Genomic DNA, 24,397 nt, shown 5'->3' with positions numbered 1-24,397 from the left:
AAGTTTGTCGTCTCTCCCAAAACAGTCTCAAGAGTGTGGAGATGGGGTGTTACATGATGGCACCTGGACAGGGCCGCATAAGGACCAGCATATGCTCCTTTGTGCAAGGAAGAACAGAAGCACTACCAAATTATGTCCAGAGGGCTACTGGTGGATATGTCCAACTAAACGGTTAGAAATTGATTCCATGAGGGTCTCATCGGGTTCTGCAATCCTTTAGTGAGACTTGTGTTCACAGCTGTAGATTATGCAGCTGAACTGGTATCTGCCAGAGAACACCACTGTCGACTTCACAGATGACAGCAGTTTAACCCAGAGCATCTGGTAGACGTTAATAAGTTGCCAGTTGAGCTGCTGCTCGCCACTTTCATTTGTACCAAAGCAGGTAGAATGGACAGCTCGATATCCCTGAAGTATAATATATGTTCAGCTGAACAGGTGTCTAAAGTCGTTGTTGGTAACACAGCTAAAACGGAACTGTTGTTTTTAGCTCATAAGCTGAGGTTTTCAAATTATATGGTTCAGGAAATATTACTTTAATACTACTAAAATACCATTCTAAGTCTTGGAAAACTGAAAGGGCTCAAAGCACTGCTGATTACTGGCGATTCAAATGAATAAAAACCAAGTCTTACCAATTAGCAAAGATTTAATCTAATTTTCAAATAAATAAAATGATATTTAGCATATTTGAAAGGTTTTTAAAGTACTTTCTCTCGAGACAAAACCCTGTTAACCTGGTCAAGCAGTGACTTTAACCCTCTCCAGGCAGGCGTTGCAGATTTGCAACAGTTAAATACTAACAACGTGATTACCCAACATACATATTTTATGAGTTTCTTTTACTCAGAAGTACCACTGCAGGACTTGGTTGTGCATTAGCAACAAAAAGTTTAATTTAAGCCTGAGAGGGTTAAGGGGTAATAAAACATCAGTGATTTACTGACCAGTCATAAGACCTTTCCATCAGCTCTTCAAAAGAAGGTGGAACTAGAAGAAAATGGGTTTTCCTCATGCAAGCTCTCCATTGTTCCCATTTAAAATGGTGTTTACTGACACCTAGTGGTCAGATGCAATCAAAACCAGAATTAAATTGATTAGAAATTTCACAGCATGATCATCGAAAAGGATTTGGAAGTAAAAAGCACACTTCACTGAAAAACATCTCAACAGTATATTATTTATTAGTTTCTGTAACCAAACCAAGAGAATGTAAATAAGACCGTACATATTTTAATACAGCGATGAAACCCCTGTACAAGTACAACAAAAATAAAATAAAATCAAAAACAAAACAAAACAAACAATTCATTACCCTCCCTCCCTAATCCCCCCTCCAGAGTAAGGACTTTTCCCTCAACCAGGGTAGACGTGAGGAGTCCCCTCACCACCTCAGGGCGCATACTACTGTACATTTCTGAAGGACCATTGTCACCACAACCCCAAGATGAGAGCATTGTGGGTGGGGCAGCCAGTGGAGGTGAGGCAGAGAGAAAACAGCACTGATTGCTCTCATCAGCAAAGACAACAAAATAATAATTGTCCTTCTGCCCAAACACTTCAGAATTTGAGGCTTCTCTCCCTCCGTCTTTTTTTATTTTTATTTTAAACTTGTTCTCCGTCCTGTTCCTGTTCCCTCTCGCCATAAAGGTCAATACACACACACACACACACACAAAGATTTGTTTTAAACGATCGGCTCACTGATTCCTCTACCCAGCCCTATCCTGCTAAACTCTAGCTAAACTCTAAAAATCAGTCAATAGCAGCAGGTCTCGGTGTTTGACAGTGAGGTGTGTATGTGTGTGTTTGTGTGATAGCAAGGATGGGTGTGAAAGCAGTGAATGGGTGTGTGTGTGTGTGTGACAGCAGCTCCTACACTGGAACAACTGCAAGTAGTGATCATACATCATCCATGTAAACCTGTAAATCCACTCAAATCTCAGCAATCTTAAAAAGGCTGCGACTTCATCTCTGCTCTGCTTTAACCTTTGGCTAAATAAACAGGAGAGTCCAGCTACAAGCTCTCCCTCTGTTTTTACCACACGCACAGACCCGACACACACCCACCCCAACACATCGGTAAAATCTCAGGCAAGGAGATGAGAGCAGAAGGCAGGAGCAAAGGCTCACAGGCAGACGAATCAAGAACTCAATCGATTATTAAAGTCAATCAAAAGCTGCGATTTTCACATTTCAATTCTGGTAAAAAAAAAGAAAGAAAACAAAACAAATGACAACAGGATTTCAGAATTCATATCTTCGAGCAGTAATCGGACCAAACCGTTGAGCGAGAGGGTGTGCACGCCTGCACGGATCTCTGGATTAGTTATAATGGGAGATTGGGGAACAAAACGTGTGCTTCACTAAATGACATCTTAAGATTGCTTCAACTACAAAATCAAATTTGATTCATTCTCTTGTTAACAAAACAGGGATCTGATATAATGTGTGATCCTATTTGGTGGGTGGGAGGGTAAACTGAACAGAAATGAGGAGCTATAAAAAATGGCAAACTCAGCAGCAAATTTCAGATTTCTCTCTCTCTCCCCCCAACTCTCTCGTCATCTACCGTCACAGTAGATTTCTATGGAACAGCTTGCTCAGCAACTTTACCGGCAGCTAAATGTGATGGAACAACCCAACTCAAATGCCCCCACCTACAGCGGGACAAGACGGGGGAAGGAAGATGAGGAAGAGGATTTTGTTTACACTCCAAAGGGCCTACTGTCAGTAACCACTACCATCTGTATCTCTACCCAACTCCTCCCCCACGCTGTCCTCGGGGCTGATGTGAGGTGGTGGCTGAGTGAATGGGGCTAGATTCACTCTTCCATCCTTTCGTTTCATTATCTGAAGAGGGTCAGAAGTGCTTTACTTTCCCTCCTCTGGTTTGATGGCCTGCGGCTTTATGGGGCCAGTCCGTATGGGCTTGGCCGTGGATGCGGAGGGTTTTTCAGAATCTGGGCGCTCGCCTCCTGTCTGGTGGTTTGGAGCTGATGTGTCAAGCGGGGGTTTTCCTCCTTGATCGATTCGAGATGCTTTGCTGGCTTGCGGGGCCTTGAGCTGCTGCTGCTGTTGTTGCTGCTGTTCTGAGAAGAACTTGTGAGTGGACTGGAGCACCTCAGCCCGCTGCTTTGCCTAAAGAGGGAAAGAAAAATACAAATAATTCAACTAATATATCCATTAGACTGCACAGGCTACTCCAACAAACAAATAACAGCAGACACACCTTTAGGTCCTGTTCAGCCTTTAGAGCTGCTTGTGTGCCTCTGGGTGCAAGGGTTGAGCCAGGTGGTCCCCGTGGGGAGTGGTGGCTGTGCTGTGGGTGCTGCGGTCTGGGGTGAGGCATGAGCCCACCGCTTACATTGGGTGACATTGGAGGGCCCATGGGAGAGCGCTGGACACCTCCAGCGAAGGAGTTAGCATGAGGAGGGCGAACCAGAGGAGAGACTATGCTGGGCTGAGACAGAAGCTGAATAAAAAGGGAGCAGAATAAACTCAATCATTTGGAATTAATAGTTCAAAATTAGTGCTTTATACAAGTTACCAAAGAAAAACAAAATTTGATTATTACCTGTGGGTTGAACTGGCCAGGAAAGTGCTGCGTCATTCTCATGCCGGCAGAGCTGGGCTGAAACTGCTTCTGGTAGAGCATACTGTTAATCTTGCTTGACTGGCTGCTAGGAGAGGTGGAGCTGGCCCTGCAGAGAGAAGTCAAAGAAACATTACAGAAACATGATATTAACAAAACCTATGAACACTCCTGAGAATAAGAAGCGCCTTAAGGTACATTTTTAGTTTGTGACACAGGAATATCTATATAAAATGACTGGTTTTCATTACAGTTTGTTCTCTTCTGTTTTGTCCACATTAAATAAGGCTTCAAATAAAAATGATAACAATGTTAACTGTACTTTTACGCATTTACCTGTAAGGACTAGAGGTGGGTGTAGTGCTCCTGCCGCTGACAGGAGGAGTCCCTGGCTTCACGTCCATCCCACTGCCAAATAGTTTCATATCCATGTCCATCTACAACACGTCACAATAAGCCACTGAGTCTCACGTAAAAACTTCTGTTTATTTAAATTGTCAAATACAGATGGTTCAATACCTTGCTGGTGGGAGGCTGCATCATGCTGTGGTTGGGGCCCATGATGCCTCGGTACGGCTGAGAGACTGGGGGCTGTCGGTTGATATTGGGGGGCTGGGTTTGGGGAGGAGTGGGAGGTAGTGCCAAGAGGGGCTGGCCTCCACCCGAGCCAAAGTTAGGCAGGGACAGCTGAGGGACCGTCACCTGGGGAGAAATTAAAACAATGGTAACCCCAAGTGAGAAGAAGAAAAATAAAGTGTGGTCCAACATTTAAAACCCAGAACAGGTTCATAAATTTATTATTATTTGTTATTTTTGCATGTAGGTTACCTGCTGCATTGCAGAACTGGGTGACTGTGTGTTGCTGTAGTAGCTACTCTGACCATGCTGTTGCACCTGCCCTGAGTACATGTTCGAGTGCTGATTCATTCCCTGTCGAGTCTGAACCAAAGGCACAAAAAAGTGAGATGAAATGCATGCATATACAAATTAATCAAATTCACTGTCCATATGATTTTCCGTTTACCTGCAGCAGGTGTGTATCAATGAGCTGAGACCCGCCCATGCCAGAGGGCTGGTTCAGCTGCGGCTCAAACAGAATGGGAATGTGCTGGGTGGAGGAGGGTTGTTGATAAGCCAAGTTGGACTGAGGCTTGCCCAGCTCAGGTGCCTGCACACCAGGATAACTGTGGAGGGATGGTCCTGAGAGCATCATAGAGGGCTGTGATAAGTTGCTCTGCATGAATGCCTGCTGGGACCTGATGGAAGACAAAACCAAAGAATGAGATGAAAGAAACAATGGCGGGAAGGGAGAAGCAAACTGAAAGCCTGTGATGCCGTTACCTGTAAGGCTGCAGTGAAGAGCTAAAGAGGTCCTGTGGCTGTGAGACTGGAGGGCCGGCGCCGAGTCCTAGCTGAGCCTGATGAGTGTGTTGATGCTGAGGCTGACCTTGCAGAGGAGCATATATAGGGATGGGAATCTGCTGCACGGCAGTTGGCTATAAGGTGGGGGAAGAAGAAAAAAATTTAAATAATGGTTTTGTCTTTTAATATTTCTCTAAAGACTTAACTGTATTGTTTTATTCCTACCTGTGAGAGGCCGGGCTGGAAACCTTGCTGCTGCGCCAGGGAAGGAGGAGCCAAACGAGGATGGGGTGTGCTGAAGAGGTGGCTAGTGTCCATGTAGAAGGCTGGAATCTGAGCTGCAGAACCTACACATGTTAAACATTACAGATCAATCACAGAAACACACACACACACACACACACACACACACACACACAAGAAATCCACAAATATGTAATAACAAAACCTTTAAAATCTGTATAACAGAAGTTTTCCCCTCACCTGCTGCAGACTGAGAGACGTACACCTGTGGGGTCTGCTGTTGCTGGGGCAGGAGGGGAGGCACACAGCCAAGCTGAGAGAAGCTGCTGCTACTGCTGCTATTGCTAGAAGAGGACAGGCTTCCACCTTGCAGCTGCTGGGGCTTCACCTTACAGATGTTAGGGGGGTCAGAGGCTGTGGTGGTTTTGGTACTGAGGGACGATGTCGTATAAGTGGCAGAGCCTGCGAGGTGAAAATGATTAAAAGATGTGTTTTAACAAGTTTGCAAAAACAATACTGTGGGAAGTAGGATATGTTTGAGTGGGAGTTACATTACCTGATAGTGAGGTACTGGGGGTAACAGAAGCCACCGGGATCTGTGGCATGGAGGCTGAGGAGAAGGAGGAGTATGAGGAAGCGCAGGAGGTGATGGGGGATGAGGAGGTGGTGACAGGAGAACTCTTCTCCAGACTTGGAGAATTTTCCCATGCTTTGCGTGCGGATTCCATCTGAAGAGGTAAAAGAAAGAAAAAAAGTGTTTAAGTGATGGTTCAGAGAACAAAATTTTGCAGAAAATAATGTTGCTTAGAGTTTTCTGTACATCTGTGTACCTTTAGTGTTAGGTCAACAGTAGCTGGAGAGACTGTACTGAGACTGGAGCTCTGCTGGAGGGTCTCGCGGCGAGGGAGAGGCAATGAGTGCGGTAGTGCCACCTAAAAAAAACATAGAACCAGAGGGAGGGAAAAAAAAAGACGTAATCTCCTCAAATTAAAAATGGTGTGTAACATTTTGAGCCTGTGTAAAGACATATACTCACATTGGCCACTAAACTCTCTTCCATTTTGTTGCCTGCTGTGGGAACGCTGTCGGCCAACGACGAGGAGGGGGTGGTATAGTCAGTGACAGACTCCTGAGGGACAATAATTTAATATGAAGGCATTCATATTAAAACAGAGTAACAAAAGTACTATAAGTGTTAACTAAATGTTGTTCATGATGAAAAAGTAAAGAATTTTGGGGAGGAAAAAACATCACTGGTTAAGTAATAATTTGAATATTGTGCCAGCCATGAATGAAGTCCCAAATGAAGTCATTCAACAGAGTTTGAGGGACAGGATTTGATGCCCGGTGTTCTCTGATTTCCATTTGTAGTTTGCTTGTAGCCCAAGTGCTACTAACTGATCACATTTGAACAGACTTTGGTTGCCTGCCAGTAACCACAATGTGTGGTGAGCAAAAGATGGATGGTGTTTGCTTACATGCAGTCAATAATGACCTGATATTGTCTGAAGAGAAGTGGTTTCTTTATCATTGTATTTTTTTTTAGCTCCATCTGTAAACAATAAATTGACATAAACTAAACTCTCCCCCATTTCAGTCATCAGACTATATGGGTTAATTATAGCAGGACTTCATCTAGCTCAATGTGAACGGTTGTAAAACAGTTGTAGTATACCTTAGAGTTGCTGTTGTACTCTGCTGAGGGGACTGTGATCATGCCCTCAATGTCTCCACCCAGCTCTGGTACTGTGGTGTCGCTAGTGGGAGGACTGGAGTCTGCTGCTCTGCTAGCACCTCCTCCAGGTACTCCTCCCTCCATCCCATCAGCTTCTCCTCCACGTGCATCTTTGGCCTTACGATTTTTTAGAGAGCGCTCTTTACCAATGGGACCTGGCTTGTACTCCTTGGTTTCCACTGGTTCCATCTCTGGTAGCTGAGGAGAAGTGATTAAACATTTAGGCTGGAGTAAATATTTACAGAAATGACAAGCCAGTGTCATTTAACACAAAACTGCATTTCTAGAAGACTATGTGTACCTTCTGTGTTTTGATTGGGCCAGCTCGAGGTTGTTTCTGTCTCTGTTCTTTGGGAGCAGGTAGTTTGTTTTCAGAGCCACTTTCAAGCAATGCAGGAACTCCATCACTGTCAGTGCTGCCTGCAGATGATGGCGCTCCAAACTGAATACCGTCTATCCCCAGCTCCACGCTGCCCTCCGCTCCAGGCTTTATACCCTAAAAAACACATGTTTCATGGTTTATCGTGTGACAAAAGCATTAAAACAATAAAGAGGAAGGTGCGAGAAGCATTTTACCTACCTCAGAGGAGACAGTACCAGTAAAGGAGGTAAGAGGTTTGTTCCAGGCACTCACAGAAGGTGGCTGGGGAGGGCTTATTGGACCAACTGGAATAAACATTGTATATTTTAGATTAGAAAGCCATCCACAATTCAACCAAAGATAATTTCAAGAGTCAAAAGATTAAGACCAAAATGAACTTTTCCACTCACGCTTCTTGACATCCGGAAGGACGGTACCACCCGCTACCTTGTTCTCCCACAATTCAGTACCCAGAGTACTGTGTGTCTGTGCAGGTGCAGGGGGTAGGCTCTTTGACGTGAAGTCTGCAGCAGCAGGTGGAACAGAAGGCAGAGGAGCCACTGTTCCTTCCAGAGTCTGAGGTGAAGCAGCAGGCTGGGAGGAGGCATGATGAGGATGTTGGGCAGCAGGAACTGAAGGCTGCTGTTGGGCCTGGGGGGCAGCAGCTACAGGAGGCTGAGACTGAGGGGCCTGTTGTTGTTGCTGCGATGACTGCTTTTTAGCAAATCTTGGTGGCAGCTTTCCTCCACTTCCTCTGCTCTTCTCACCGGGGCCTTTTTTACCCCAGTTCTGTAGGACATGTGTGGATATTAGTTACACACCTACATTTTTTTAACTTTAAACATTGCACCACACAAACTATCGTTCCCCCACCTGAGTAGTTTGCTCTTCTTTTTTCCGTTTCTCTTCATCCTGCAGACGCTTCTGTTGTTTTCGGGAGACAACCTCTGTGAAACCATCATCGTTGGCACTGGACTGTGGGTCCTCTGTGGTGGTAACCTCTGGGTGGTCATCAATAATCACAACACCTACAATAACAACAAATTTAACCTCAGTTTTCAAGTGATAAACAGCTCGAGTGCAGTACAGGCTTAATCTATGAGCATGTTTACTGACTGGCATAATTATTGAGATCAAACTGAGAAAGAGCATTCTCCTTGGGCTTCTTGGTGGCCTGCTTAGCTTCATCTTTGCGACGCGCAGGCTGCTCTTTTGCAGGTCGCTGGGCTGCTCCTCCAGGTGCTAGCGCTGCTGTCTCTGAGTTCTGGGCTGCAGGGCTGTTTCATTAAGAGACAAGTAGAAAGCAAAAACATTTAAACCTTTAATTCCTGTATATTTATGCAAAAAACAAAACCACAGCCAGCTTGTACAAGAAACAGTGAGAATCTTTCTGCTTTCCTTCAGAAACCTGAGACACAGTAAAAGTCTAAAAATACCACCAGTCTGATTCCGTATTTAGCTACTTTTATGACAGCCAATTATAGCATACTGATCACCAGAGTGAAGAATCCTTCTAAATAATTGCAGAAATAATGGCCCCTTTTAACAAAACTTAAAGCTCAAATACAAGGATTGAATTTAGTTCCTACATCCCATAAAACTGATTGTGTATAATAAATATACTATGATGATTATACCCCTTTCCTTTTTTAAATGCACTTCCAGTAGAAATTCTTCTGGAAATTTCTTTCATCTTAACAAGATCATTTCCAGATTTATTTACCAGGGAAAGAAACCCAGTCTTGAACTTAAAACAACAAGAACATGCCACTTCAAACTACTGCGATATTTACATTCTGCACTGGTGCTATTCAGTTGAACTCTTAATTAGGCATAATAACTACACAAATGGTTTACTGTTTGAAAATAAACTCTGTTCAACTTCTTTGTGCAAGTGACAAAAGCCTCATTGTCTCACACTCACCCTTTGCGGCCAGCTTTGGCCCCTCCTCTCCTCTCTCCCTTGCCCCCTGTGTAGCTGCGCCCTGGTTTGGCTCCACTGTTGCCTCTACGATTCTGTCTCTCTGTAGGCCTCTGACTCGAGAAGCTCCTCTTGGCTCCAGGAGCTCCATCACGTTTTGGTGTCAGCCCTCCATCAGGTGAGCTTTTACTGGGAGTCAAAGAGCCCTGGGGTGGTGCAGGGGCTGGTGCAGATGCTGTAGCTGCTCCATTAGCAGGCTCCACTGCTCCTTTCTTCTCTTCTCGCTCTCTCCTTTCATTAAAGTCACTGCTCTCAGAAGCAGTTTCCCATTCCTCATTCGCCTGATCTGACGAGTTCTGATTTGACAAATCAGGCGACTTGGTACCAGCAGCAGTAATAGTGGGACTACTTGTATCAGGCAAAGGCGCTTCTAAAGGAGACGGCAGGTCAGGTGTGGGCATAGAGGCTGCCGTTTCTGCAGGCACAGTTAATGGGGTTCCTGGAGCTCTAGAGAGAGTTGGGGAGAGGGGGATTGGGGCAGTTGCAGTGCTGGGCACAGCAGCAGCAGGAGGCACTGAGGGTAAAGAAACAGGGGGACTGGGGGCTGACTCTCCACTAGCCAAAACTGCAGCCTCACGCTCCTTTAAACGCCTAAAGCGGGGCGGTTTATCTTGCCTTGGGGGCCGTGCTGGTCTAGATCGACGAGGCCTCTCTCTGCTACTTTGAGGACCCCCCTCCCCAAATTTCTTCCCCTCAGATTTTGGGGGTCGTCGGTCAGTAGGAGGATTGTCAAATCTTGATGTGGACTCTGCATCTTCAGGCCTGAATGTCTCCATGGGTTTAGAGGGCCACTGGGACGAAGGTTCTCTGGGTGCTGGTCGTCTAAGAGGGGCTGAGCGTGGGCCTCCACGCTCCCTCGCTCCACCTCGTCTGCTGTATAATCCCCCTCTTCCTCGCCGAGAAGGCTCTCCTTTAGGAAGGAATCCTGGTTTGGGGCGGCTTTCATCATCTGCTCTTGATCCAACCTTTTCCCCCATGTGAGGTGGTCCAAAGCCTGGCTTGTGAGATACTGAGCGGCCCTCCCCAGGGAGCTCTCTTCTCAGTGGACGGCTAGGTTTGGTGCTAGGCTCACGGTCAGATGGTCCAGTATCACTGGCAGACTCCCTCCCGCCTTCACTTTCAGAGTCTGTGTCTGAACCACGGCGCCGTCTACGTTTTGGTATAACCTCAAAGTCCGAGCTCTCACTTCGCGTTTCACTTTCCTCCCTGTTGCGAAAGGCAGCAGCACCTGCAGCAGATGGTAAATCTGAGCGTGATCGGGGCTCTCGATAGGGGTATTCTGCCCGGCTTCTACCCCGACTCCCCCTGCCTCTACCACTGTAAGTCCCACGGTAGCTTCGTCCTCTGGAATAATACTCCCCTCGACCACGACCTTTGAAATTTGAGTCTGCCGGCCATTCTCGCTCTCTGTCCTTATCCATTTCCTTCTCCCGCTCTCGTTCCCTCTCCCTTTCCTCTCGCCCCCTCTCTCTTTCCTCTCGCCGGTAGGAACGTGGAGGGAGGTTGGACTCTTTCCGAGAGGGCAGTTTGGGTTCTGGATGTTTCTCATTGCTGGGTGCCTTTTCCACCTTCTCCTCCTGAGAAGAAGAGGTGGGAGCCCCAGAAGAAGGCTGAGAGTCTCTGGCCCTCTGATGGGCAGTTGGAGTTTCCTCCGCCTCTGCAGTTTCTCTCTTTCCCTCACCGTGAGGCCTGGAGTCTTCTGATACAACAGCAGCTGCAGATGGAGCTTTGGACGACTGTTCCTTTTTGGGCCTATCCCCTCTTTCCCCTCTCTCATGACGCTTCTCTCTTTCTTCTCTTTGCTCCCTCTCTTCTTTCATGTCCCTTAAGACAGGTTTCTTTATTGGCCCAGATCTACGTGCAGGTCTGTCTCCTCCTGGTCCTTCTCTGCGTCCAGCTCCTGATCTTCCACCCCACCGCAGCTCAGTCTTCTGCTTGCTGGGTGCTGGCAGAGGCAACTTCTCTTGTTTGTGTAATCCATCAGCAGGAGGGGTAGCTCTGTTATTTGTTACAGCAGCCTGAGAGTAGAGCTCATTCTGGGGCTTATCATCAGTTCGTTCCCCTGCTTCCTGTATCTCTAGTGATTTTGTTCCCAGGGGTAGCCCGTCAAACCTAGGCTCTTCAAGCTTAAGAGAGTGGCTGGAGCCCTGTGAGACATTTCTCTGGAGCATGGCTTGGCCAAGAGCTTCTACCTCCTCCCCACTTGGTAAGCCTGGCTCCTCTGGGTCAAAACCTGTGCCTACAGGGACTCTGTCAAGAGGTCCTGGCAAGTCTTCCGGGCCCTGCGTAAATGCTGATAGAGACTCTGAAGGGTCCCGGAAGAAGTTACTTTTACGAGAGTCCAATGAACCGTGATCTTGGGGATAGATAGCTGGAAGACCCCTGTCCAGATCCAAACCAGAATCCATCCTATAAATAAAAACACCAAATTTTAATTGAGATGTTTAAAGCATGAAAGAAGTTAATTACCAATTACTTCCATTCATATTTTTTTCTGTCAATTAATATTTTTTAACCTTTGCTCCTTGTTATCATCCCTTCCTTTTGGAGGAGTCACAGAAGGTAATGGCTCTGACTGTGGGTATGGGTCTGATCCCCAGACCATCCGTGAGTCTGAGGCCAGGCCGTGGTCACGAACTGGTCGGGTTAAGTGGTCAAATGAATCCGAGCTAGAGCTTGAGTTGTCCCCTGGCTCCCTGCGTACAATCTGCTTAGGTGGCATCCTCCCTGAAGTTGACAAAAGATGTACTTTGAAAAAAACAAACAAAAAAAAAAACCACACAGCAACACTTATCACACCCACACCAAATTTATTTTGCATATCTACTTACCAGGGTGAATGTTAGTTGGCATGTCCATAGGTGGCCGGCCTGACATCATCCGAGGGTCCATGTAGGACTGCATCATAAGCCAACGGGGATCAAATCCCATGGAGGCCAAGTGTTGGTGGTGAGGGCCTATGGGTTGGTACATGGAGCGGTGCTGTTGTTGCTGCTGCTGCTGCTGTTGTTGGGCAGCTGGAACGCTGCCACCACTTGAGGGAGACACAGAGCCCCCACTCTGCTGTTGCTGCTGTTGTTGCCATTGCTGCTGCTTCATCTGTTCCTACAAGTGCATTGAAGAACATTTAAGAAATGTTTAAAAAAAAAAAACTCAAGCCAACTTAACCCATCAAACAGACACATCTTATCAAATTATTCTACCAAGCGCTCAACCTGATCACCATATGACACAGTTAAAGCTATTGCAAAGAAACAGCTCAGGTGTGGAAATGTTGCTTGACAGGCCTTCTAAGATCCCCAACTAGCCTATGGTACAACCAGATAATGATTTACCAAGTAAGGCCAAACCCTTACCTGCTGTCTGAGGAATCGAGGTGGTAAAGACTTCTGAAACTGTTTGGAATAGCCTGAGATGACAGAAGGACGCATAGCAGCTGCTGCCTCCCCTTCCAGCGGTGATTGTGCAATAGGGACTTCATCACCAGCAGGGGTTTCCTTGTGAGGCAAAGACATGTGGGGCTCATCCACTGTGGAAAAACAAAAACAGTATTGGCATTAATTAACAAGTGGTAGTCAGATAATTTTTTTGCAACTTGATCATTGTTCAGAGTTAGCTTACCTCTGTTGTCCTCCATGTTAAAATAGTCTCGGATTGGCACTGAGGTCCTATCAGTTTGGTTCTCGTCCATTATGGGACCAACCTCAGCCAAGGAGGTCTCTCCCTCGCCCTGTGGCTGCTCTGGAGCTAAGGCTACAGGTCTCTGGACAGGCGGGGTGGGCTGACGAGGCAGGTGAACCTCTTCCTCAGCATTTGGTTCTGCTCTCTCTCGCTCCCCTCTCTCAGGTAAGGAAGTCTGCATGACTGTGGCTTGTGATTGTGAAATTGGGACTGAAGGTGCAGGACTAGAAACAGGAGGAGTTGATAAAGATGCTTCCTCACGGGGAGCTCCTGCCTCATCATTGGTGGTCTGAGCAGGGGAAGGCTTGCCCTCATTAGCCTGGCGGTGTTTTTCATTTAAACGTTTAAGTTTTTCAGCACAAGCAGCAAGTCGTTGCTCCTCCATCCGGCGTTCCTCTTCCTCTCTCCTCCGTCTTGCTCGCTCTACAGCTTCAGAAATTTCAGAAGACTTTTTCCGTTTTTGCCGCCAGGCTTCAGAATCCTCCTCAGCACCAGGTGCCCCTGCAGCCTGTGCTTTGCCCCCACGCTGAGCTCCACCACCACCAGAGCGACTGCCAGCCTGAAAAACGGAGAATAAAGTCATAAACAAAGTGATCACAGTGTTGTTACGTTCCCCTAAACGGGTCCAGGCGGTGAGGGGGAAGTAACAGTGTTAATAAAATTAAGACATGATAGTAGGCTTCTGTAACTTGCACATGCTTTACCTGGAAGTCCTGTGTAGCAGCTGATTTATTATATTGCCCCATACTCCCAGGTGATGGGGCTCTGGGATCAACACTCTCAGCCCATGAAGCTTTACTTCCTCCACGGTCCTCAGATCCCTCCTTCCAGCCCTCCTGACCGTCCGTTGGCCGAGCTCTCATACGATCCACTTTACCCAGCCATTCCCTGAAAAGAAGATAGTTAAGTAAAAAAACAAAAAAAACAAACAAACACCTAACACGCATGCCCAATTTTCAACTAACCTGAATTGCTAGTTTCATTAATGACTTCACCACAAATGCAGCCAAACTTCCATTTAAAATAAAAAAAAATGTTTTATTATTTCACTTTGCATAAATTATTTGCCACTTTGCCCATCAACAAGTGACAATAATGCTTCCATTAAACAACCATTCTCATGCTGTGGCCTCCCAGCAATATGTGAATATCAATTTCTTTCTTTGCTCATGGAAGTGAATGAATCGTCAAGCGCTGTAAATCATCTTTAACAACTGCCCATTACTGCACTGTTTTATCGTGTATTGGTCCATTTACCAACAATCATTCATAATGTTGTCCACCTCATTCAAATGCATACGACTGTTTCCCCTACTGTAGCCATCTGTATTAATCATAAGTTAATAAAACTTTGGACCAACTCAGTTCAAATTTTGCCAATACTGGGAAACACTTGTGTGGTGCAAGTGAAGAACACAAAGAGTAAAAGCAGGATATAGTAAATGAGTAAATGAATATATTAAAAAAAAATGCTAACCAGTTTTCTCCCTTGTCTTTAGCAGCTTGGTTCTCCTCATCATCACTGAAGTTAAGTTTCTCAGTGTAGTCCACCTCCATCTGAGCTCCTGAATTGCAAAATAGACATGACTGATAAGAAGCTAGAATTATCAGAGACGCACAAATTTCTATTACAATTAGATGTTGTCATTTATAGAAGATATAAATCTACTGACCTGCCCAGCCCTCATCAGCATCAGTGTCCAAGTTGTCGAGTTCCTTCAGTTCAGTTGCACTGATAATAGAGGGTCTGTCTGGGTCTTGAAGCCAGGATTGTGGGGGTGGCTGCTGAGGTCGTGCTGAACGAGGAGCCCTGAAAAATAAAGGAAAGTTGATTTTTAAACCTAACAAATACATAAATTACTTGTGTACACAATGTGCTTCTGTGATCATGTAATTTGTGTAGCAATGATGTTAATGTTTCATGTTTAAAATAATCCAAAAATACCGTACTAATAAAAACTCAAAATTGATCTTTTTTTTCCTGCAATCCAAGTATCAAGCGCTTATCCCTTAAACTCACTTTGCCCCATCTTGTGGTACAGGGTATCTGAAGTTCCCCTGCCCTGCACCAAAGGACATTTGCGGATAGGCGTGGAACATCTAAATCACAGAGACAGCAATCAACACACAGCGTAAAGAAAAACAACCACTAGTTTTTGCAGTTGTGATATTTTTGTTTTGCCCATCCAGAATATGTAACAATATTACGTACATAAGGTGGCATCATGCTCCTGAAAGCAGGGTCAAAGTGAGTTGGTACGCCAGCAGGAGGCTGTTGGCCTCCATTAACTTTAGGTTGAGGGGGGCCAGAGGGAGGTAACCTCTCCCTGGGATCCTTCTTCTCCCTTTGGCCATCAGTGGTTGTGTTTCGGCCAGGTTCATCAGCTTCGACAGGTGGCGTAGAGGTACCAGGGGCCGTGCTACCCTCCTCCACAGCCCTGTTCTCCATCTCCGGGGGGCTAGGTGCAGTGTTCAAATTCCTGCCGCCACCCTCACGCCAACTGCCAACATCTACCAGGACAGACAGAAAAGAGGTTTTAATTGTCTGATTACAGTTAGGAATCTTTTAGACCAGGGGTCTCAAACTTAAATGAGCTGTGGGCCACTGCTGGCACTGTCATTTCATTGGAGGGCCACTGTAGTGTTCAAGTAGTACAAAAAACCAAAACCAAAAAACACCAAACAAACAAGAAAACACCCCAAAATATTTCAAAAAGTGTAGTTTTTTTTTTTTTTATTTTTAATTTTAAATATTGTATAACAAGAGAAAACTGCAAACGTGAATGCAATCCCCCCCGTTCCCCCGTCGTGGCTGTGTCCATACTTTGAGGTCTAAGGCTTGGGCCTGGTCCATAAGGCTCCTCTTCTTGACCGTCCTTGACCTCACCAGCCGCCTGCAAGCTGGGAAACTCCTGGTGAAAATGGCTGCTCACACGGGGAGAACCTGTCCAGGACAAGCAGATCATTATAAATGTGAAGAAATCACAAGGTTAAATATATAACAGTCATTTACAGATGCACTGAAGGGTCTAATCCGCAATTTGGTACACAGAAGTTCTACACCCTAACATTACATTATGCAGAGTTCAAATGATCTGCATTCCAAGCGGACTATAATGGCAGACTGAGGATTGGGACTTTGTTTGGTGAACACAAGTAGGGAATGTGCTGGATACTGTTTACAATCTTTTACATAATTTCCTAGCACAACCATGGTGTACACATAGATAATAGTTTTTTGAGCAGGTGTAAGGCTTACGGAGCAAATGGTACGCATATTTACCGTCTAGCTGTGTCTGCTTGCTGTTTGCCCAGGAACGACTGCCCCCAACAGAAAGGTCCTGTGGCTGGACCACTGCTGGTTTGTTTTGAGGTGGTGGTGTCTCCTGTTGCCTATGGTACATAAAAACAGGGTAAAGCTTTCAACAACATGAATCTGAAATATGAATGGTACTTCACTTTATATTAGATAATTACAGCTACTGTTAAGTAACTTGGGGTAAAACGTTTAGACTATTTTCCTCTGTATGAAAAAAACAAATGTGGATCTAAGATATTTAATGCAAGCAAGTTAAATGCACCTCTCCTCCCCGGCTTCAGTTCGAGATGCCCATCCACTGCCGTCTTTGGGGACAATGTTGACGTTGGGATCGTTTCCCTTGTTCTCTGCTTTCAGGCTGGGGAGGTTGGCCGGAGGGGGCATGCGCCGGCTGACAGCAACTTTGCCCAAACTCTGGAGCCCATGTCTGGCAGCCACTGGAATGAAGAAACATTATGCAGAAGAAGATCAAGATTAGGATATTTTGCCCCCCTGAACTGCTTTTAAACAATGTTCACATGAGTAATAGGGGTCAGCTTGTTTGACTTATTTTGGATTTATTCATAACACAGCTGTCACACTGCTCCTCATGCAGCCTGCAGTGTAGTCCCAACACGTCAGTGATAAACTTGACAATTAAAAAGAACACAGACAAAAGATACCCGTTTGTTTATATGCATTCTCTCTGTATAATTCTTTATCTGAAGTATACCAACAAACAACCTCATAACTGCCTATGAACATGAATATAAAAACAGTTAAGCCAAATCAAAGATTCATCGAGTACTTAGAATAATTAGATTAAAAAAAATATCCTACAATTCTTTGCTTCCATGCTTTATTACTGGAAGCTTACCTGCAGTTTTCTGGGTTTCCAGAGATTTGCCTTTGTAGGTGTTGAAGAGGCTAAGGGTTGCATACTTTGTTTTGCCATCCTTTGCCTTGGTGCTCTGCCCTGACTTCTCGGACATTTCGCTGGAAACTCATTGAGTCTGGTCCTTTGGCCTCGCCCCCAGAACCAGCCTCCTATAGCACAAGGGAGAGAAAAATAAGATCAGAGAAGAGACCCCCCCCCCCAAAGTTTATTGGCTAAAATACCAATGTGTTTGACTTGGTATTAAATTTAAAAGGGGTTTTCCCTCCAGGGACTACGTTAACACTCATAATGAACTTGCATGAACCCTGATCCACCTAGTGAGCAGATCATCTTTTAATGGTCTGCCAAATTGGAAGTAGGGCTGCCACAAACGATTATTTTGATAGTCGACTAGTCACCAATTATTTTTGCGATGAGTCGACTAATCAGATCATGCACCCATTGGACATAAAATGTACAACTTATTGCACCAGCATCTGCTACTCTTATATAACTATCATTAGCTTACAGCTTTAAGTGTGTAAGGTATGTGCTAACTAAAAATAAAGACAAGATGATAGTTTATTAAATTTTAATGAAATGTGCAGATTGTTTCAGTGGAGTTTAATAAACTCAGCCGTGTGCTCCTTGCCATCTAAAATATAACAGGACATCGGAGTATATTCTCGAGCATGTCACACTTCTGATAATCAGTTGCCTGCTTGACGTTTATTCAGCTGTGTAAAAACGATAACTTTAATCTCAGCCAAACCGATTTACTCAGGAACAGATGAAATACTAAGAAAAGCCAAACAATATAATTTTTAAGTTATCCAAGTCACTCATATATTATGTTTAACCTGAGTAGCGAAAGACTGTGGTGGGTTTGAAAACGATTTGCCGCGAGTCCGGTGTTCTCACGGGCTCTAGTGAGCCTTGAACCCCGGTTAGCTATCGAGCTGGTGGGTAAAAGACGTCTCCAAAAACGTTGGAGCGCTTTGGAAAATATGTGGTCTCTTGATAAACTGAGCAAATATTTGAGGTTTACACAGTTATATTCTCGCCTGAAAATCTGTTAAGTTTATTTTGTGACCATGAAAGAATAATAAGAGTAATATTAAAACCAACTAGCTGCCACCATTGTTGAAAACTGAGCAGGGCCGCGCTATGAATACTGGGACACAGCTTCTTCTTCTTCGGGGTTTAACAGCAGCTGGTATCCTTGTACATGCAGTGCTGCCATCTTCTGTTTCTGTCCGTTATTAAACTCTTAAATCCTACTACTTATTCCAGCGTCTTTTGGGATCTTACAAAGCTTCAAACGACGCGTCGACTATTAAATTACTCGTCGACGATTTTGATAGTTGATGTAATCGTGACTAGTCGACTAATCGCTGATAATTGGCGTCTGTCTTGTGTCAGTGACGTAAAAGGCGGATTTAATGCGACATGACCGTTCAAACAGCAGTCGCTTTCTAAAACATCGGATATGTATCGGATTCAGTACCACATACGAAAGTGACCCAGATCGGATTTGAAAATATCGGATTTGTGCCGTTCACACTGTCATACCATGATCGGATATGGGTCGCAGAGGGTAAAGAAAAATCGGATTTGATGCGCTTTTGCCTGCAGTGTGAACGTAGCCATAATGACTTTTATCCAAACAAAAAAAAAAAAAAAAAAAAAAAAGGAATACCCACCAAAACCTTTTAGTAGTACAAAGACAACATAAGAAATGACACAAGAAAAGGCACTCTGCTCAGTTATGGCAATGGGGCGATGACAGGAAATAGAGTAGGATTTAAGATACACAGTTCAGTAACCAAGAAAAGGAAACACCAGAAAGTGAATTGGAGTGAGCAGCTCCAAGAACAGAGAGGCGACACATTTACAGCTGCAGTGTCTTTCCTATGTCACACAAAGGTCATTTATTATTAACGGGGGAAGTGGTGTAACATAGTCTGTAAGTGTGAGATTATGTTGGTGTGTGTATGTGCGCGCTTGGGGGAGCCGACAGCTCAGATCAGTCCACACTATCCAAAATGCTGCCGGTGAACACCAACAAACTAACTTAAAAGGAAAAAAAAAAAAAAAAAAAAAAAAAAAAAATCATATTCAGGACAATGTGGCTCTCATTTTACAAAATACTTTCAAAAAGATTTCCTCTTATTTTCTGTAAGTATGAGAGTATGAACATTACCCCTGGTTTCTGTAGCGATGGTAGCCAATACAAATCCATAGTGCCTTTATTAAACCAAAAACACATCTCCATTCTGTTCAGTTCAGCTTATTTATTCATTTTTAAAAAGAAACCTTTTTATTTTTTGTTGGTTTCTTCATTCTTTTTCCTCCCAACTTAGACCAGGTTTATTAATTGCCCCAAAATAGATTTTATGACTCATTTTAGAATTTTACATTTTTTCCCCAGAGGCACCCACAATCAGTTTATTAGCGGACAATTCTTCACTCAAGCTTTTTGTTTGCTGGCCACATTTCTATAAGGGCAGTTCTCAACTTCATCCAGCTGTTTCCTCAAAAAGGATCTGTCTAACCAAACCCCCTCGCAGGTAGAGAACTGGCATCAGGTGCCACTAACTCCAAGGTGATTGAGTAGGAATCCCTCTGCACGAGGGGAGGTAAAAAAAATAAAATAACTATCAGTAAAGGCCTTCATGATGACTTATGAAAGCAAGATAACAGATGTAAAACAGCTATTGTGGTTAATCCTTTTTGTGTCCCTCCAGTGATGCTCTTCTTTTATCACTTATAAAGTGATAAAAGGGGCTACAGTGGTGACAAGTTTTGACAGGTCCTATTAACCTGAGATGATAAGAATAACACAGGGGAAACTAAATCAAGATTCTTTTGTTAAGCTCATTAATGAATACAATTTTTCTTAAACGTTCAACAAGCACATTTATAAAAATCCAAAGTCTGAAGTTACTCAAGAATGAGCTCTCTACACCAAATGGGGTAATTTAGTATTTAATATGTTGTGGACTTGCTCTTAATCAACATTCACTTAAAGAGACTATATTGTAAGAGTTTTTGAATGATTATATTAGGAGTGAGAGAGAAAGATTTGTAATAACATCCCAGCTCTCCAGCCCTAATTTGTCTAGCCTGACCTCCAGTGCAACCCTGCACACCTGCAACTGCTCTGCATTAGCGTTTACACGCATGAGCTCTTTTCTTCCCCTTATTAAATACTCAAACTATCAGCACTTTGGCATTTCTTTTGTGCATCAAATAGTTTGTGTGCAGTTCTCAGAGATTTTGACGGTTTAATGAAGGTAAAATTACTGAGTCTAGATCAGATATTTATTAAATAATAAGATCAGAATCATTTGACATGAAACATTAGAAAAAAATAATTGGCAATTAACTGTAAAATGTTCTTTAACTAGCTTTTTTCCTGAGTTGAATTTTAAAAAGAGTGAGATAAAACAGGTTATTGGCAACTGATGTGGCCCCAAAGTTGCCCGCAAACACAGAAGAGGGGAGACCAAAGTCAGCAGCAAAGCTGTAGTTCCTCTCATTCTGAGGATTACTACTGCAGTAACAAAATCACCACAGGGCAACATTAACACCAAGTTTCACATCAGAGCAAGATCGGTCCAGTGCTTCACTATTAAACATAATACAGCACAATAATAGTTCATCTTAATTTTTTTTTTTTTTTTTTAAATAATCGCTGGAAGCCCAAATTCTTAATTAAAAATAAAACTATTACTCGCTCAGCTCTAGCATGTTGGCAGTGAAAATATTTTCCTGTTCTGGATAACAAAGTTAATAAACAAAGATGATGTTTTTGACACATTTGAGAAGGCATTAATAACTGTCGCCACTGTGCTTACACTTGAAAGTAGAGCATAACTAATTAACAAGACATTTAAACAGTGCTGCCCTCACTTGACAGGAAAAGACATACTTAAACTAAATATGCCAGGTAACTACTGGGTCTCAGATGTTATGCTGCCACCTGCTCCCCTCTAACATTGTGACAGGAAGTTGTAAACAGGCAAGGTGGATAAGAAAGTGGTGTGGTTCTGCAGTGCAAAATCAATTGTTGTATGCTGGTTGTGTCAGAGTAAACTGCCATACAACCACTTAACTAGAACAATGTATACACACATTATGCAAACACATGTGGACATTATTCTGCAATGAAATATGACTAGAGTTCAAAATTGCTCATAAATCCACACTCAAAAATTAGGAACACTATTGGTTTTGTGTGGTTATTGGCACTCTAAATGAAGGTTAGGACAAGGGATGCGCTGATCTGACATTTGGATTAAATAATGGTCCAATAGAGACTCCGGTGTTGGTAACAATAAGCTGAGCAGTGTGATTTCTCTCAACTCGAAACTGGACAAGTTTAATTTGTGCATCTCTAGTAAAAATAATTTTTTTAATTTGCAAGACTCCCTTTTACAGGTGAGCTCTACTTGCAAGTTTAGTAGACTGAGGTTACGTGTCTGTATATTGCTGATGTCTACACCATTCTGTTTGCAGCGGGGCTAGATGATTAATTTGGTCATAATGCAATTGCAATTTTGATTTACAGCAATAATACAACTAAATAAACGTTAGAATATGATTACTACTACAAAGCATTTGTTTTGTCTCTTCTTGATAGCAGTACTTTTTCACCTGTAATGTGACTAACAGTCTTGTTCTTGATGGTCCTCTATGTTTTGCACTGTAATGGTGCAGTTTAAAAAAAAAAAAAAAAAAAAAAGGAAGAAGAAAAGAAAAAGAAGAATCTACACTAGCCATAATGGGCTACAATTTATATATACACCAGTCAAAGTTAGAGAAAATGCAGAGAATACAGAAAATATTAAACCCTTAATAATGCAAGCCCTGTCAACAATCGACTTTGCCAGCAATATCTGTCAAATAATAACCTGCCACATGATATGGCCCATAAATAGAAAACATTAATAATTAGAACCCACTCAGCATCTATCAACTGACATTCACATTGGTCAGGGCCAATGAAAGAGGCTTAAGTAAGCCATTATTAATGACTGCTTAGTGTTTTTGGCACAGTGAACATAAAGCTGGGTGAAAGGACTGGAAATTATTATGTTTATTCAATGGCATCAATCCTAATGAATCCATTTCCTTTGGGAATTGTCTGCAATTCCATTGTGCCCATAAGAAGGTGAAGTATGGTTTTGTTTTCAGTATGAGGATGGGTAGGTGCTTAGATTGGACATTCAAATGAATTAAAGTCATGTCATGGGATTAAGTGGTGTGATAAAAAAGTAAACTGATATCAGTCCCTTTAAAGTTGTTTTTTTATGCCAAATGAAGGATAAAAATAACTTCTCTTTATCTTTATAAATCACTGCTTCCCAAAGACTGTTCCCTTCTTGTCCCTGTGCCTCTCTGATCAGGCACCATCACTGACTGGTGGATCAATAAGTACTACTCTAATCAATATTTCCCTGAATGGCCTCCTTGAAACCATTCAGATGTAGACCCATTACTAATCTAAAATGCATAAGCAGAAAGCATCACCATGAAGCCAATTAATTATCTTCCAAGTATTTTCCACATCCAAGAGATGCTTATGAATCATATGGAGTCTTAGACAACTCAACCCTGCCAACATGCATACTCACAGAGTAAAAATGTTCTTTACGACCACAATTCGTTAAATCTGCACCTCATCATGGCTGGAAATGAAAGCAGTGCGCTAAAGTTTCATTTTAACATAAAGGAAAATAACACCAGGACATGTTCCTTGGTTAAATGCCAGATCAGATATAAAGGTTTCACTGTTCCGTGCAGTTTACTTTTCTTAAATTACTGCCATTCATGAATCTGCAGGCCATCTCTCCCCATGAATCGACCCTGTGGTGGGCTGGGTGGCTCATACCGGCAGGGGAGTGCAGGCCCTATTCGCCGGAACTCAACCAAACCGGGCTCAAATATCACCTCACTCTCACAAAAGCTAGGCACAAAACCGCCAACATTATAACGCAGCCAACGGGCCAGCTTTTAACGTAAAATGTCATTATAGGTGGCGTTTGAAAGCAGGCCGTCAGCTTGCACGGTTTAGCACAGTTCCGTTTCTTACTAGTCGCCATCACCTCCACTTCCAGCCCGTCAGTGGCCAAAGCATGCTAACCAGCTAACGCTGTGTGCACACCAGCCCATCAGTGACTGAACAAAACTTCACACTTTCAACTTGCATGACACACAGACCCACCTGCCACCGCCGGTGCCTCCTTTATCCTTTCGGGTGCTGTACGGCTTTACTTGAAATCCGGTTTCGGCCTGGTTTGTAGTGGACCAGTGAGTGTCTGGCCGGCGGATTACAAAAGCTGGCTAGCCTGCTAACCCAGTTCGGCTAACGATGGTTAGCTACTCCGCTCGCTGGCTGCCAACAAACCGCTCTCCACATGCGCGGTCCTGCACTTTCTGTCTTCTCCGCAGTTTCACGCCACCGGTCTCTTCTCGTCTGCTCGGCCGTTACAGCGGGAACCGGTTCGCAGTCTTCTCGTGGTTCCGTATGTCTCCCCACCCGTTATCTCGTACCAGACCGTTTTTGTAGTTGAGTGAGGCCCCGCTCGCGCCGCGGCCTGTCTCACAATCAAAGATGGCAGACCGCGGTTGCCAGATATGCTTTCTGACATCCCCCTCTCTAAAAGCTTCTCACATCCCGTGCAGGTGCACCAACATTTGATTGAAATTCCAGATTTCAGATTTTATATTAAAAAATTATAATTAATTGAGATGATAATTGAAAAATTCTGAGGTATCCTTTTTTTACGCTGCAATTAAATTGTTTTCTGTTATACTGAGTTAAAATAATACAACATGTAAGTATTACTGAACCTTGATTTGTTTATGATCACAATTAACCAATCCCCCATAACTATCTTATTTCAACTAGATCTTGACATCGTCTATAAATATATTTAAAAAAAAGTTTTAATGTGCAACAATATCCCATCTAAAAGCACAAGCATACACTGCATATGTTGCACAAACCTGATATCTGTTCATCTTCTACAGAGACAAAAACCCGTTATAAATGTATAAAAGGGTCACCTTAAGTCCAACTTTCAATTCTCTGTAATATATCAGGATATTTATTTATTAGAACTATCTGGATTATTAGAGCTATTTTGTAATATTTTGTAATATTTAATATTGGTACTTTAACCTGGTCACTACTATTGTCTTGGAGCAACTGTGACCACATAATTTCATCTAGAACTAATAAAATATTCTGATTCTG

The 24,397-nt window shown here is 43.6% G+C and overlaps 1 protein-coding gene across 2 annotated transcripts; it reads right to left on the bottom strand.

Annotated features, from left to right (window-relative positions):
- Positions 1 to 1,160: 1,160 nt before the first annotated feature.
- prrc2c (proline-rich coiled-coil 2C) lies at positions 1,161 to 23,760 on the bottom strand. 2 transcript variants are annotated; one of them, XM_085264132.1, is made up of 34 exons: positions 23,363 to 23,760; positions 17,134 to 17,303; positions 16,540 to 16,714; positions 16,242 to 16,351; positions 15,783 to 15,902; positions 15,171 to 15,469; positions 14,979 to 15,058; positions 14,632 to 14,768; positions 14,436 to 14,523; positions 13,663 to 13,846; positions 12,899 to 13,517; positions 12,634 to 12,806; positions 12,109 to 12,382; positions 11,794 to 12,004; positions 9,221 to 11,686; positions 8,413 to 8,573; positions 8,170 to 8,324; positions 7,707 to 8,085; positions 7,516 to 7,601; positions 7,237 to 7,431; positions 6,876 to 7,133; positions 6,237 to 6,329; positions 6,031 to 6,132; positions 5,757 to 5,928; positions 5,441 to 5,662; positions 5,183 to 5,304; positions 4,937 to 5,091; positions 4,620 to 4,851; positions 4,424 to 4,534; positions 4,115 to 4,297; positions 3,932 to 4,032; positions 3,578 to 3,704; positions 3,233 to 3,475; positions 1,161 to 3,141 (listed from the first exon to the last, which is right to left on the bottom strand). In XM_085264132.1, the coding sequence occupies exons 2-34, from the start codon at positions 17,246 to 17,248 to the stop codon at positions 2,875 to 2,877; spliced, it is 8,415 nt and encodes a 2,804-aa protein (XP_085120258.1). In that variant the 5' UTR covers positions 17,249 to 17,303; positions 23,363 to 23,760; the 3' UTR covers positions 1,161 to 2,874. The 2 variants fall into 2 exon arrangements, with proteins under 2 accessions (XP_085120258.1, XP_085120259.1); XM_085264133.1 differs by having other exon boundaries at positions 5,183 to 5,295.
- Between the last annotated feature and the right edge of the window lie 637 nt (positions 23,761 to 24,397).

Source organism: Mchenga conophoros, linkage group LG23 (assembly GCF_057382185.1).
Source record: "Mchenga conophoros isolate Kocher_MC1m ecotype Shallow Benthic linkage group LG23, M_conophoros_male_GT1.1, whole genome shotgun sequence".
In the NCBI taxonomy this organism is placed as follows: Eukaryota; Metazoa; Chordata; class Actinopteri; order Cichliformes; family Cichlidae; genus Mchenga; species Mchenga conophoros.
Note: the sequence above shows the minus strand (reverse complement) of the source record. Positions and strands in the feature narration are given on the sequence as shown.